At 30.2% G+C, this 14346-nt stretch overlaps 2 protein-coding genes across 3 annotated transcripts; one reads left to right on the forward strand and one right to left on the reverse strand.

Annotated features, from left to right (window-relative positions):
* Nucleotides 1-5269: 5269 nt before the first annotated feature.
* On the forward strand, nucleotides 5270-6013 carry LOC114169704 (CLAVATA 3/ESR (CLE)-like protein). The gene is made up of 3 exons (XM_028054970.2): nucleotides 5270-5446; nucleotides 5591-5646; nucleotides 5743-6013. The coding sequence occupies exons 1-3, from the start codon at nucleotides 5338-5340 to the stop codon at nucleotides 5815-5817; spliced, it is 240 nt and encodes a 79-aa protein (XP_027910771.2). The 5' UTR covers nucleotides 5270-5337; the 3' UTR covers nucleotides 5818-6013.
* Nucleotides 6014-6125: 112 nt separating this feature from the next.
* On the reverse strand, nucleotides 6126-11818 carry ALB3 (63 kDa inner membrane family protein). Of its 2 annotated transcripts, none has more exons than XM_028054969.2 (11): nucleotides 11350-11818; nucleotides 10406-10516; nucleotides 9938-10012; nucleotides 9760-9820; nucleotides 9357-9430; nucleotides 9145-9249; nucleotides 8783-8890; nucleotides 8614-8714; nucleotides 8067-8216; nucleotides 7873-7999; nucleotides 6126-6511 (listed from the first exon to the last, which is right to left on the reverse strand). In XM_028054969.2, exons 1-11 carry the CDS (start codon nucleotides 11659-11661, stop codon nucleotides 6410-6412), a joined length of 1326 nt encoding a protein of 441 aa, XP_027910770.1. In that variant the 5' UTR covers nucleotides 11662-11818; the 3' UTR covers nucleotides 6126-6409. The 2 variants fall into 2 exon arrangements, with proteins under 2 accessions (XP_027910770.1, XP_027910769.1); XM_028054968.2 differs by having other exon boundaries at nucleotides 6126-6517.
* Between the last annotated feature and the right edge of the window lie 2528 nt (nucleotides 11819-14346).

Consider the following 14346-nt stretch of genomic DNA (forward strand, 5'->3'; position numbering starts at 1 on the left):
AGGTTACATTTTACGGTTATTTATAGAGGGTTTTGGATGAAGGTGTAAACTGGGTTGTTGGGTGTGTTACAGAGGATTATATTTTTTACTTTGTGGGACGGAATTACCCTTTCCCTGTGCATTTAAACGGCGTTAAAGTTTTGAATTTTGAATTTCGAACGGTGGAGGAAAGTGGAATGAGTTTGGTTTTTGTGTTAGTATTTTTGTCTTTTTAACATTCTTTTAGTGTGAAAATATGGTGTTGGAGGGATCAGTGGGAATTGCAAACTAAGGGCCTCGAACCTTCCAGCAACACTCCTTCCATAGTCTTCAGCTAAAACTGGATGAATAAAAAAACTATAATTTTGTCAAAAGTTTAAGATTAACGTATAACATTTATATTATGTTTTCTTAGGATCTAGGTGTCTAACTTTTATAATAATTATAAGATTAAATTATGTCCTTATAATTTATTATCCTAGCAAAATATCGACCAGATTCCTCTATTTTAAAAAGTGCCAGATGTAAATTCATAATTTTTTTTTATTTTTTTTTATTTTTTAAAAAAGTTAAAAATTTGTCACATTTTAAACTGACATCGTATCACATAATGATAACAATATGATATGACAATGACAGTATCATGTTGTCTGTGTCACTTTCTCATTCTTAATTTGATTTATATATTTTTATTTTTGTTTCAATTTAATTTTAATTTTTTTTACTTTTTTAATGATATAATTTGTGTGTTGTAATAGAATGATGGCATTTGATAGACATATGAAATTTAATTTTAATTAATGCATTATTATACTATCATTGGTGTCTTTCTCGAATTAAGTTTAAACTTTTACTTTAATAATATTCATTTTATGAAACTCTATATTTGTTTGCTATTTTGTTTTTCTTGACATGGGTTAGGTTAGAAAAGTTAACATATCAAGGACCTCGTAAATAGAGCTAGCTTGTTATCCTTTCGCATTTTTCAAAACGTTTTTGTGGTGGTGACCAACTAACTAAACTATCACAAATTTCATGTGCATACTTATTTTATCCCCACATATTTCATGGGAAATGAATAAATGATTAAACAAATAAATTATGGACAAACGATTAATAACGTTTATAAGTGCTTATGAAAAAAATATTTAAATCGATAAAAATATGATATGTTATGATTTTCTAATGCTGTTTACGTATTTTTAGTACAAATGATTTAAATTTCTTATTTAGTATTTTTTTTTACACTAGTTAACAGCACTTATAATAAAAGAAAGGTTAACTTTTGTAATTAAATGTAACTAATTTTTGCACAGTATGGATTTATTAGATAACTATTTAACTTTCTAACAGCAAACAATCTTATTTAACCCTAAGTTTATAGTTCAATTTAAAATTTCTAAAACAAGTATGTTAGAACTTGAAAAATGCTTAAATATTTATTTTCATTTTTTAGAATGAGTAAATTTAGATTCTGTTTCATGGATTTTTTGTTTTTATTATTTTATTTTAATTTCAGCATTATTTTATACCTGTCATTAAATGAAATGCTAAAGTATTATTCTAGAAAATATCCATTAGTGCGCAATATAATGTTGATATAACATTTTTATATATTTAAATAAATAATACATATTTTAAAATAAGTTTTAGAAAACTAAATTAATTTTTGAAATAATGTAAATAAAGAATATTTTACAAGATAAAAAACACAAAATTTTACCTTCATATTAATGACATAAAAAATATACTTTTATAATATTTGGAATAAAAAATCACTAACTAAAAATATATTATGTCAAAAGAAAATTTATTTACACAACAACGCGCATTCAAATATCCCATGAAAGACATACAAATTATATTTCTAATTCTTACGTATTCACCGTTGGATTGTATTTGAATTCGTTAAATGTATAAAATGTTACTTATCACATGTTCTTTCATGCTATTAAATTCACATTCACGTTTTCTCTACTTTTGAAACAATTAAAGTATGGTGTCTTATTTATTCAAAGTATTTTAAAATTTAAATGTAGCTATGGAAACAACAAAATGTGGTCAAACAGAAGAATACAATTTCTTTCTAATTATAATATCCCTAGAAATATAATCACATAAAACAAGAATCTTTAAATATTTAATTGACACAAAAATGTAAAATTTCTAAGCGGTGGCAAAACGGGCGGTTTGGCCGTTTTGACCCGACTTGTCTGTAGTCCATAAAAAAGGAATCGGACTGGATTGGTCCGTCAAACAGAAATGGTCAACAATCACAATCCGTCCCGTATAGAATGGACTAACAAGTTGGGATAACTCGTTTACTTTTTTTTTTAATTTTTTTTTAACTTTTTTAATTTTTTTTTAATTTTTTTTATATTTACATATAAATTATTATTAAATGCATATTTAATCAAATAAAATATTTTTAAAATGTTTAATTGATCAGTTAATGTTTTTAATTAGATAAATTAAAATAATTGTTAAAGTTACATATTAAATTATTCAATTTACATATTAAATTATTCGATTATAACTAATAATTAAAATTTAATTGGTAGGTGTTAATGATTTAAATTATAATACTATTGTATATTTACATATTTAAAAAGTATAATATAAAAAATTAATCTTTTCAATTACATTTATTTTATTTTATTTTTTTAAAACGGGTTGGCTCATACTTCAACCCGTCAAGTTGACAGACTGAACAGAACAGACCAAAACAAACTGACAGGTTGAAATCTTCAACCTAAGTCATCCCTTTTAACACGGACTGACCCGTTGTGCCCAGCCCGTTTTACTATCCTTATACTACTCTGATGATTAATATGTGAAATTTCACCTTCCACGATATTATTTCAGTAAACTACATGCTTGTATTTTATATTGTTTGAGTTAAAAAAAATTGTTTTAGCGGCTAAATTTAATTACAAACATAATAAGGATAATGGTTTGTTAAATATTTTGTTGGTTTCTAGTAAATAAACGCCTCTATTGCCTTATTAGACTATTTTGTATTTATTCAATTATTTTTGTTCAGTCCATTTTCATCACTGTTTCAAAATAAAGTATTTTAAATACTAACAGATTTTGCAGGGTCCGTCATGAAATAAACGGATCGGTACAAATTTACTCAGAAGTAGTCCACAATAACAATAATTTTATTTTGGTCCTTAAGATAACATTTGTTGGGCTTTGTATATGCATTGGTTTAATCATGAGATTGGGTAGCTTTTTCTTGTTCCACCCCTAATATTATTATTAACTGCACCTTCATACTAACAAAAGTAATTAAAATACCCTCTCTCACCCCAATCTACCATTTCACCAGGCTGGATATAATTTACTGCACTGAATTACATTCTTAACTACTGTAATGAACTAAAATTTAGTTTATCTGAACTAAACTAAAAATAGTTTAAACGAACTAAAATGTTTTTCTGTTTTAAAAAATTGAATTTTACTGAATTGTAATATAAATTAAGCTAAATTGCTATGAATTAAACCTTCGTTTAAACTACATTAATCAAACATAATTAATTTTAAACTAAATTGTACTATTTTTTAACTGAATTATACTACTTTTAAAATTTTTAAAATGAAAGAAAGAAAGTTTTACATAATAAAAGAAAAGAAGTTTTACATAGATAATGACCTTAGTTCGTTCTTAAATATTTTTCTTTATTTGTATGTTTAATATTTTAATAATAATATATTTAAACTGTAGTTATGAAAAAGAAATCTTACTTACTTTCTAAATCTTTGCAATATATATATATATATATATATATATATATATATATATATATATATATATATATTATTGAACTTTCGAAACATATAGAAGCAAAATTCTTTAAAATCTAACACTTAAAAAGAAAACGAGAAAGAAATTAATTGGAGGATAAATTAAGAATGAAATATTGATGTTCAATTGAACTGTGGATTAGCTTAACTTGAAATCAAGGTCCTAATTTTAAGGGCCACACAATCGTTTGTTTGGGTCGATGCCAAAACATTTTTGGCACATATGTTTTGGTAGCATTTGCGTTCGGTGATTGATTTTGATTTAATTACAATTGAAGCAATCATAACAAAACTTGACTTTGTAACTAAGATTTTCATAATGTCTCACATAAGTCAGCTTATCTACCACGCTAATCACTAGCAATTGCGCTTAGTCAACTTCTCTACATAAACTTACAAACGGAATGAGAAAGCCAAGTTCACTGAACAAGGAAGAACATTTGCAAGCAGAATACACGTACCGTTATGTTACAAACACAAGGGTACGATGAAATAATACCACCTTCACTTGTTGGGAATACAAATAAAAATTTCAAAACTTAATTTTTTTATTTATTTATTAGGTTCATAATACTTATTTTCATTACACTTAATAATCTCACATGATTTAAGAATAGATACTAAAATAATTTAAATAGATATTTCTCCTTCAAACTTTTGAGATATTTAAAAAATATATATATTTAGACTCTAAAACAAACAATAATTTAAATGTGGTAAATAATTCTAACGATATTATCTCAAATAAATTTGATATTAGAATATTGACGTTGTTTGGAAAAACAAAAACTAAGGATTCAAAATTCTTATTTTCCTTAATCTTCTATGAGAGACTTATTTCGATATAATTAATAGTTTCGCATGACATATTTAGGGTCGGAACTAGTGTAACATTTCTTATTCACGAAAGATGTATAGTTTAGATATAAAGTGTTAAATAAGTAAAGTTTAAAACTCGCAATTTTGTTCAATGTTTTTTAACTGAATATTTAGTAAATATGTTAAGCTAGTATTTAACATAATTATCTTAAGTAAATATTTAAAATAGGTTAGCATACCTATGTGAAGTTACCAATTTTGGTACAAACTTAATCTTAAAAAGAAAAATCCAACCATCAAGCATTTGTAGATGCCCAACTCAAATTCTACAAAAACGGGTTTGGAGGGTTATATATATATATATATATATATATTTGATACGCTACAATATTTCTGAAATGTTAACTATTAGAAAGGATGCCGACATTACGGCGAAGCACTCAAGAGATAAATAATGGCAAGTACTTGTAAAATTATCATGGAAGCAATGATAACAGAGAAATGATAACGGATTAGAAGTCAATCCATAATGAGGATAAAAACAGATTCTCGATCTTTTATAGTCAGTGCGTAATGGCATAGGATTCCAGGGCATCTTCTTACAAACATTCTTGCATAAAATTTCAAGTTTCGTCATGATTATATGATACCAAAAAATATAGCGTATAAAAGCAGCAAAATGCCCGTGACATGCTCATTAAGACTGCAACACTCTGATTCACTCAAAGTATGCCACTGATGAGAAGACAAATCTTCATTCATCTTCTCTTTGCATGGCTTCTGCTCCCAGCTTCTGCACTCAATCACGCCACTGCTGATGTTCATGCTATGCACTCAGGTATTGCATTTAGCTCTGAAACTATTTTCTTCTGAATGTTCGTTGTTCGTCTATTTTGTCAATCACTAACTGGTGAGAGAAATGACTTAGCAATGGTAATTGCGGGTAATTGTATCTCACGTCATTTTATACTTCTGTACTCAGCTCATTTCAAGCTCAGAATCCCACCCCCGCAAACTGGGCATGCCATTCCATCATGGGTTAGTAAATATGAGTAATATTATATCTATCTATCTAATGTATGTATTTACTTAATTTGCATGACAAAAATCTGAATTGAACAACCAAAATCACAGGTAAATGAAAAGAGTCGTAAAAGCCCATCAGGGCCTAACCCAATAGGGAATCAACGCCCGCCATCTAAACCATAGAGATTGGAAATACGGATTCGGCATCGGTGTTCAGTTGAGACATCAATAGCTGTTTGAGATCAATAGATATAGACTAGCAATTTCTACTGTTGGGGCATTGTGTATGTACAAAATGGTAATGAATTGAATATTTGTACTTTATCAGCTAATGCATTGACCTCGCATAAAGGAAAGCAATTCTCCACTGATTAACTAATCAGCTTTGTGTTGAACACTTCTTGACCTAAGCAGTATGAAAAAAGAGACACAAGGTCTTGACCAAAATATCTTCCCTGATTTCAAAACCCTCACCGGTCTATACACTCGTATTATATTATAACAATGAATTCTGACTCCATTCAACAATATATTTTCCATGTACAGGACTACTGAGCTGTTAACACTCAGCAGCCTACAATTTTTGTAATACAAGTTTTTATGCTCCCTAGTTTCTCGGGAGGGGGATCTTGATGGAAAGAAATTTAACAACGAAACAAAGATATTATGCTGGAACAAATTACGTATATTTAATCAATTGCCAACCCAAAAATGGTATAATCTCTTGAGATATACAAAACTCACTATAACTACAAACAACGTATGCGGCGGTCCTTTATACAGCACGCTTCCGCTTCGAACGCTTGCTTCTTCTTTCCCTAGAATTAATTTGAACCTCTTCACCAACTTTGGAAGCATAGGCTCCTTCTTCAACTTCCTGTTCCTGTAACAATGTAACTTAGTATTGGGAATTTTATCTAAGAATGAACATTCTAAAATATCCTCAAAGCAATAAAATATAAATAAGTCATGGTAATTTTCTTCTGAAAAAAAAAGGTCAGCTGTATAATCTCCAGCTCCCGAAACAATTTGGGACGGAAATCAGAGAGGGGATTGGTCAGGTAATTTTAAGAGAGCATGGGAGGAATTAAAAAGAGAGCAGTGCTTTATATCGTTCGCCTGTACTTTCCTGCAGCTTTGTTAAAGGTAAAACAAGACTTCAACACACCTCCTTTTCAATCTGAGCCATAGGAATTATATTTTAAGGTCGAACTTCTCTTTTTAACGGCAGACATATCTTTCCACGGTATTGATTTTCAGCCGTTAAGATATTAGATTTGAGTTCATTTAGTATTTAATCTCCACCCACATTGTAACGTACAGCAAGGCTTTAGATATATGGAACAAGGGATATGGTGCTGGATTAGTGAGGAGAGCTGAAGATCCTGGGAAGCTCTTCGACAACGGGCTAAGAACCATATATGCAGTCTAAACACCATGTTAAACTCATAAATTCAAGCCATAAGGTATATATGAGTCTTTGTACGTGAATATTATTATTATTATTCAACTTTCGCAGTCTCAACCCACACTTGAGACTCACCACCAGTATGTAGTGCTAAGAAGTTTATGGTTTATCTTCTGAAAACAGAACTACAACTAAAAAGGTGAAATTAGAAAATCCTATAAATGCTACCAGAGATGATGGCCTAGAGGACTGTTAACAGCCCTTATACCCACTCTCAACCTTTCCATCATTCACTTAAATCTTTCTTCACCCGTTTACATTCTCGTCTTCTCTTACCCCCCTCTCCCCACTCATCCTTAAGTCTTCATGGGTACATTCCACCCCATTCACACCCAAACCGTCCAACTTGTTACTCCATCTTTCTCTCCCCCAACTGCATCTCCATCTGACCCTTCCTCGTTTCAAATTATTCCAACAATCTTAGCTACACTTTTCCAGCTAGAAAGTTGGGTAGAAGGCCCATGAAATGACTAACTTTACTTTCCATAATTAACATCACTGTGACTTTATATATACAACAGAATCAGTACGTGAAAAGACTAAACAGTGATCATGTGCAACACAAAAATTGAAACAGGTAAAGAAAATTTCAAACTTCAATCTATGGCTGGACAGTTATTTTTTCACACACGCAGGAAAATTAACAAGATGTTTCATCTTAGAAAAGATTGGAAATTAGGATAGTTAGACATTGTTCTTTGTATAAATTGAACTTCTAAAGATTCTTGTGCAATATCAAATCATGATAATAAACTCCACAAGTCAAATACCTTGCTGTCACTATCTATGTCTGAGCCATCATCAGAAGCAGAAACAGATGCCAGAGGCTGAATATCTTCCACTGGCAGTGCCTTGCTTAACTTTTTCTTCTTTTCCTCTTCTTTTAACTGCTTAAACCTGTAGATCACCAATTTATTATCCAACAGCAGTTGAAACTCTGCATCATGTACCAGAAAACACTAACCTTTCACCGCCTTTTGCCGGCTGCAAATCTGATCTTTTAGCTCGTCCTGCAGTAATAATGCCACTGGCATTTTCATTCACAACAGGCTTTGCACCCCCCAATTTGCGCAACCATACTTGTTGAGCTGTGCTCAGAACATTGTTTATAAACCTAGCAAAAGAAACACAACACCAATCAGCAAAGAAATTTTGTTTACTCCAGTTAGCACACAAGCGAAGGTGTCCAGACCATCTCCCAAATCTAAAATTGTAATCATGAGAAAGCATTCACTTCAAGAAAATGCTATCGTTTCCACCAAAAGAATTTAAGCTCTAATGCCTTTGTTCTCTGTATTTTTTTTGTTGCATGCATATCAAGGAAATTGTTTCTGAAATAAAGAAATGTAGTAAAAACACAATTACTAAAGTTTTCTTACCAAATTGGACATACCTAGATAGTGTACAAGATATAATAAAGCAAAGAATGTTTGAAGTTATGGCTAAATCACGAAAAATACGAATATGTACACTGTAAAGATGGTATCAATATAGTTTTTGAAACAACTAACCAGTAAATTGTTAATCCTGATGGGACGGATAGTGAGAAGTAGCCGATCATGAGTGGAAGAAACTTTAAAACAAGAAGTTGATTCTTTTGAGAAGGATCTGTCTGTCAAAAGAAATCTTTTAGGTTGTGATCATAAAAAAAATGAAATGGAAGAGAAGTGATGTGTTTACCTCAGGTGGTTTCATGATTTCCATTGAAACAAATTGAGAAACAACAAGAAGAACGGGTAAAATAAGATATGCTGCAGTATCTTGCCAACCCAAAGGTGGATGCCCATCCTAAATAACAGATGTTTGTTATGATACTGTATAAAGATAAAAAGAAAGTACAAAATCAATTTACAAAGTTTGCTATTTATTTCCTCTTGATACAGGACTTCAACAAGTGAACAATCCATCCTATAACTTCATCGTTCCAACAATGAGAAAACAATCTTCTGGCTAAAATATCATAATGCCAAACTCATAGGAATTGAAAAAAAAAAGACCAACCACAACTTTTTATTTCACCTACAAAGAAAAAGATGTCTTACCACAAATGGAAAAAGCCAAGAAATTCCAGCTCCACTTTGCCTAGCAGCAATGGTAGTAGGACCAGCCAAAGAGGGTATCCAAAAGAAACCCTCAGTTAATAGTCCCTTCAAATTAAAGGTTTTTCAATAATTAGCAAAATAAACATTTTCTGTGAGTAATTTGTCCGTCAAAATTTCTGCTCAAATAATAAAAGCTAATAATGAGTAATTACCTCATTTGCCACATTTGACAATGCTTGGTAGAGACCAATCCAGACTGGAATTGTGGCCAAAGTAGGTAAACAACCTATAGAAATTGATGCCATTGCAGTAGAAGTTGAGTCTATACGTCAGTAGCTGAATAGATTATGTACAAAATCCAAACTAAGATAATATGGCTATTTACTGATTATTAAAAGAAAGGTCGGCAGCAATATGTATGAGCAAAATCAAATCAAATCATTACTGTTGGTATAAGAACTCCTACTTCAAAACCATATATTTTTGGTCATCATATACAAACACAGTCGTTTTATTATGAACATAGAACTAATATTTACCAGCTTCATGAGTCAAGGTACTTTATTCAGAAACACAGTGTTGAAGAAGATGCACCGAAATTAAGAGCAAAAGTACCTGCCAATGGATTAACCCCAGCCTGCCGATATAGCCTTGATGTCTCAAGTTGTATTCTTTCCTTAAAAAGAGGCCAACAAAATGAATAGTTTAGAAAGAACAATGTTATAAGAAAAAATTGAAATCAATATTTACTTAAGATCGAAATAGATGCTTAATAGCCTACAACACCCCTCACCTGATTGCCAGCATATCTTTCTTGAATAGCCTTAATTTTTGGTTGAAGATTTTGCATAGCCAATGTAGATTCGACCTGTATAGATTAATTAAAATCCTCAGTTCTTGTAATCAAGCAAAAACATATTCTTAGTAAGTAGGTTTATACCTAATTCAACCTTACAGAACTGGTTCGTAAAATGAGGATTGCACCTTGTTTATATATTATAATCTAGATTGATTTCTAGTCGACATAATATCTGCAACACCTTTGTTAATTGAGAGATCAAATTCAAATATAGTTTGCAATCTTGTTAGAAATGTTTTCATAGAGTATGTCAGGATTTGAAGAATAAAATATTCCGTTCACTCCAATGTTATGGGAAAAAACTGTTCCAAACAAAGTGAATTACATAATTTAAAGGTTGCAGCAAATTTGAAAATTTATCGTGCTTCCTTTGGCCCTAGAAATTGCTTAATTTGTACCAACCTGTTGCTTTGTCAAGGGAAGTGTTGCAGCCTTAACTATAACAGTGAGTAATATGATAGCAAATCCATATGCATAAGGCACATGCACAGCAGAAAGACCATCCTTCAACACCTGAAAGCCAAAACAAATATAAGCAATACCAATATAAGCAAACAGCACTATTTAATATTCCAAGCATAGCTCCCCATGAAACAAATAATATATTACACCATGAAATTTTTTATCAATCGAATTCAGAGCTGAAAAGCGAGCACTGAACACATGCCCTGCAAAATACCATCTCAGGAACAGAAGTTGCCACGAATTTAACAATATTGGCATCATTATCTATTCTCTAGGTTCTATTCGAATAAGTTCTCTACAAATTTACAGGGAAAGAATATAAAAATGTAAAATGAATAGAGGTCCTCCTATTAACTAAGTCAAGTTTTACACTTATCTTATATTGAAGTTCTCTTATCTGATTTCTCTAAAAGCTGAAGTTTACCCAATCAAGAGTCTAGTAAACCTCAGCCTTTTAAATAAAATTCTCAATGAACATTTACATGAGAAGAACATAGTAGACTGAATTAAACCTCTCCCATAAGTTAATTAGCTTATGCATGGATTAATTTAAAGAAGCTCATTTCTCCAAAAGTCAATTTTAAGTGATGCATGAACTAATTTTAACTTACACGGAATGAGCTTAATTCATATTTAGTACATTACTTCTTATTTTCTTCTTACATAGAAGTCTATCCAAACATCACTTAGTTCAGCATCAACGATCTCTCTCCTTACTAAGAACTCAACGACCAAGAGTATCATAACAACATCTAAGCAAGCCACACGATCTCGAGAAAACAAGTTCGATGAATTTCGAGGCTGGTGCTCCGCAAGTGACGCGTCACACAACTCGCTAACTCAGGAAGTTAAAAAATAACATGCACGAGTACGAAGTTTACCTTGAGAATAGCCTCCATGGCTTCGGAGATGAAGCCGAACCAGCCTCCGTTCTTCTGCACGACAGCATCAGTGGCGGGAGCGGCGGGGTCCGCCGCAACCGCAGCGTCGGCGAGCGTGTAAAGAAGGCCTTCGGCTCTGGTGGCGATACCGACGAAGTCAATGGAGTGGCTTATGGAGTGGATAGGGGGGATTTGGTGGAGGCTGACGTGGACCTTGGTGGCGACAAGCCTTGTGGTGGTGCGGTGGTGGCGTGGGAGCGAGGGAAGAGGCGTGCCGAGGAACGAAGGAGACGAAATGAGTGTATTCGCCATGGATGATGAGAAGCTTTCGAAGGAGATTGTGCAGAGGATGGTTCAGCTTCTCATAACGGATTAGAGATGAGGGAATATTTTCCGAATTATCCCAATTTTCTGCGAGGCAATGACAAGGCGCACGATGGCTAGAGCCAGATTTTCCTCTCCGTTTTCAGCCACCGACTGAGTGACACGTCACAAGATTAGGGGTTCTATGGTCATTTTCCAGATATTTCATTTTTTTGCTGATGGAAAATGGCAAGTGGCTACTCTTCTCACAGCCTCAGTACTGTATTCTTGGAATTTTTGCGTATACCATAAGAGTTATTTTTATTCAGAACCATGAAACTATATGGTTTAAGAAAATTAAATTAATGAATAAATCCATTTTAATACATAGTTTTTGTGAGAAAAAGCGTTATTTAAAGTAATCTTTTTATATGTAGATATAATTTACTTTTTCTTTTGCTAACTGTTATTTGGACACTAGTTAGGTTGTAATCTATCACGTTATTTGAGTATAATCTATCCTGTTTTGCATTGTAAATTTTGAACATAAACATATTAAATTGAATTAATAGTCTAATATTAACATGAGCATTCATTAATCACATTAATTGATTTATCATAATTTATCTTTAATTACATTTAATAATTTACAATTTATCGTTGAGGTATATTAAATCTCACATCAATTATATATAACACTCATCTTCTTAAAAACACTTAACTTTATTCCTACAGAGATCTTTCAGCACTCCCTCATTACAACATAAAATATAGTAAAAAAAAATTATAACATCTAGCAAAAGCATATAATTTAAACTCCAATATCTCAGCCCCATCAATAATTTAAATAAAAATTTTGAAATCAATAAAAATCAATCCCCTTGATTACCAACGTAAATAAAATAGAACACCAAAAATTTCAACTTCTACGTATAACATTCTTAAAACAGGTAAAATTAACTAATACAAATATGCATATACTTAAGTACTATCCCTGCATTCTTAAAGTTTGATAAAGTAATTGTCGGACTCATGGTTAAAATTGTGATAAAAGTAGAGTTTTCTGTTTTAAAATGCACTTAATAATGTTAGAAACACTTTATAAAAAATTATAGTTCTAAGAAATCAATGCATTCGACGTACCAAATTTAACGACCATAATGCGAATTGAAGTTGAGAAGATGTTTTGTGATCGACATGATTATTATATGGTTATGTTATTTGTTGCTACATTTAATTTTATTAATTTATTAATTTTAAAAAATTAAAATTCTAAATTAAAACTTTTTATTTATGATTTTATAATTTTGTAATTTTATGAATTTATAAATATAATGATATAACAATATAAAATAACAATATGACAATATAAATATATAACGATAACACGATATAAAAATATGTCTATATGCTGATATAACAATATGTTGATATAATACGACCACATTACAATATTCTTAAAATTAATTATATTATGTGACTCATTTGAAATATTATGATTGACTCATATGTGATTTAATAAAATATAAAGGTCCATTGTTTATTATGAGAAATTATAATAAAATAAAATAAAGATAAAATAAAGTCCAACCCAACTTGATGGATGTTGGTTTATAGAAAGGGATTAGGATTCTTTCTTTGGTCATAAGGTTCTTTCACAGAAAGTTATCAAAAGAGAGTGTGAGAGGAGAAAAAAAAATACAAAGAGATAAATTAAGAAGACGATATTGAAGAACATAAATTAAATAACCCATATTTAATTGAATATGTTATGGATCAAGGTTAGTATCTTATTATGACTCAAATATGTTAATGTATGAGAATTGTGAACCTTAAGATCTTAAAGCAATTTTCTTAAATAAATGTGATTATATGACAACTATAAATTAATTTACAAATATGATGATATGACAATATAGCGACTATATGACGATATGACAATATAGTGATATGACAATATGGCGATATGGCGATATGTCGATATAGCGATATAATAATATGACGATATAACGATATGACAATATAGCGATTTGACGATATTGCGACATGACGATATGAAGATATGACGATATTACGGTATGACGATACGACCATATGACGATGTGGTTATGTAGCGATATGTTGATAAGACGATATAACAATATAGCGATAAGACAATACAACGATATGACAATATGATGATATGAAAATATGACAATATTATGATATGATAATATGGTGATATAGCAATATGACAATATGTTGATATGACGATATGATGATATAACGATATGACAATATGATGATATGACGATATGACAATATGAGAAAATGACAATATGATGATATTGTGATACGACGTTATGACGATACGACTATAAAAAATAAAATCATAATTTATAAAGTTTTAAGAATAATAAAATAATTAATTGATAATTTATAAAATTTTAAAATAATAAATTTATACTTTGTAAAATTTTAAAATAATAAATTTATAAATTTATAATTTATAAAAATTAAAAATAAAATAAAATAATTTATATTTCATAAAAATATTAAAGTAATAGTACAATAAAATAAAATAATAAAATAATATTTTATAAAAATTTAAAAAATAATAAAATAATAATTTATAATTTGTAAAAATTTAAAATAAATAAAATAATAATTTGTAATTTGTAAACATTTAAAATAATAAAATAATACATTTATAAT

This window comes from Vigna unguiculata, chromosome 11 (genome assembly GCF_037176805.1).
Source record: "Vigna unguiculata cultivar grain cowpea cultivar isolate G323 ecotype 2 chromosome 11, ASM3717680v1, whole genome shotgun sequence".
In the NCBI taxonomy this organism is placed as follows: Eukaryota; Viridiplantae; Streptophyta; class Magnoliopsida; order Fabales; family Fabaceae; genus Vigna; species Vigna unguiculata.

Excerpts from the sequence above, each read along its gene's own strand:
- LOC114169704 (XM_028054970.2), top strand. The coding sequence starts at position 5,338 with ATGCCACTGATGAGAAGACAAATCTTCATTCATCTTCTCTTTGCATGG. Across the intron at positions 5,447-5,590 it reads TGTTCATGCTATGCACTCAG|CTCATTTCAAGCTCAGAATC; the intron begins GTATTGCATTTA and ends TTCTGTACTCAG. Across the intron at positions 5,647-5,742 it reads GGCATGCCATTCCATCATGG|GTAAATGAAAAGAGTCGTAA; the intron begins GTTAGTAAATAT and ends CCAAAATCACAG.
- ALB3 (XM_028054968.2), bottom strand. The coding sequence starts at position 11,661 with ATGGCGAATACACTCATTTCGTCTCCTTCGTTCCTCGGCACGCCTCTT. Across the intron at positions 8,715-8,782 it reads AAATCATGAAACCACCTGAG|ACAGATCCTTCTCAAAAGAA; the intron begins GTAAACACATCA and ends TTCTTTTGACAG. Across the intron at positions 8,217-8,613 it reads TCAGGATTAACAATTTACTG|GTTTATAAACAATGTTCTGA; the intron begins GTTAGTTGTTTC and ends TTCTTTTGCTAG.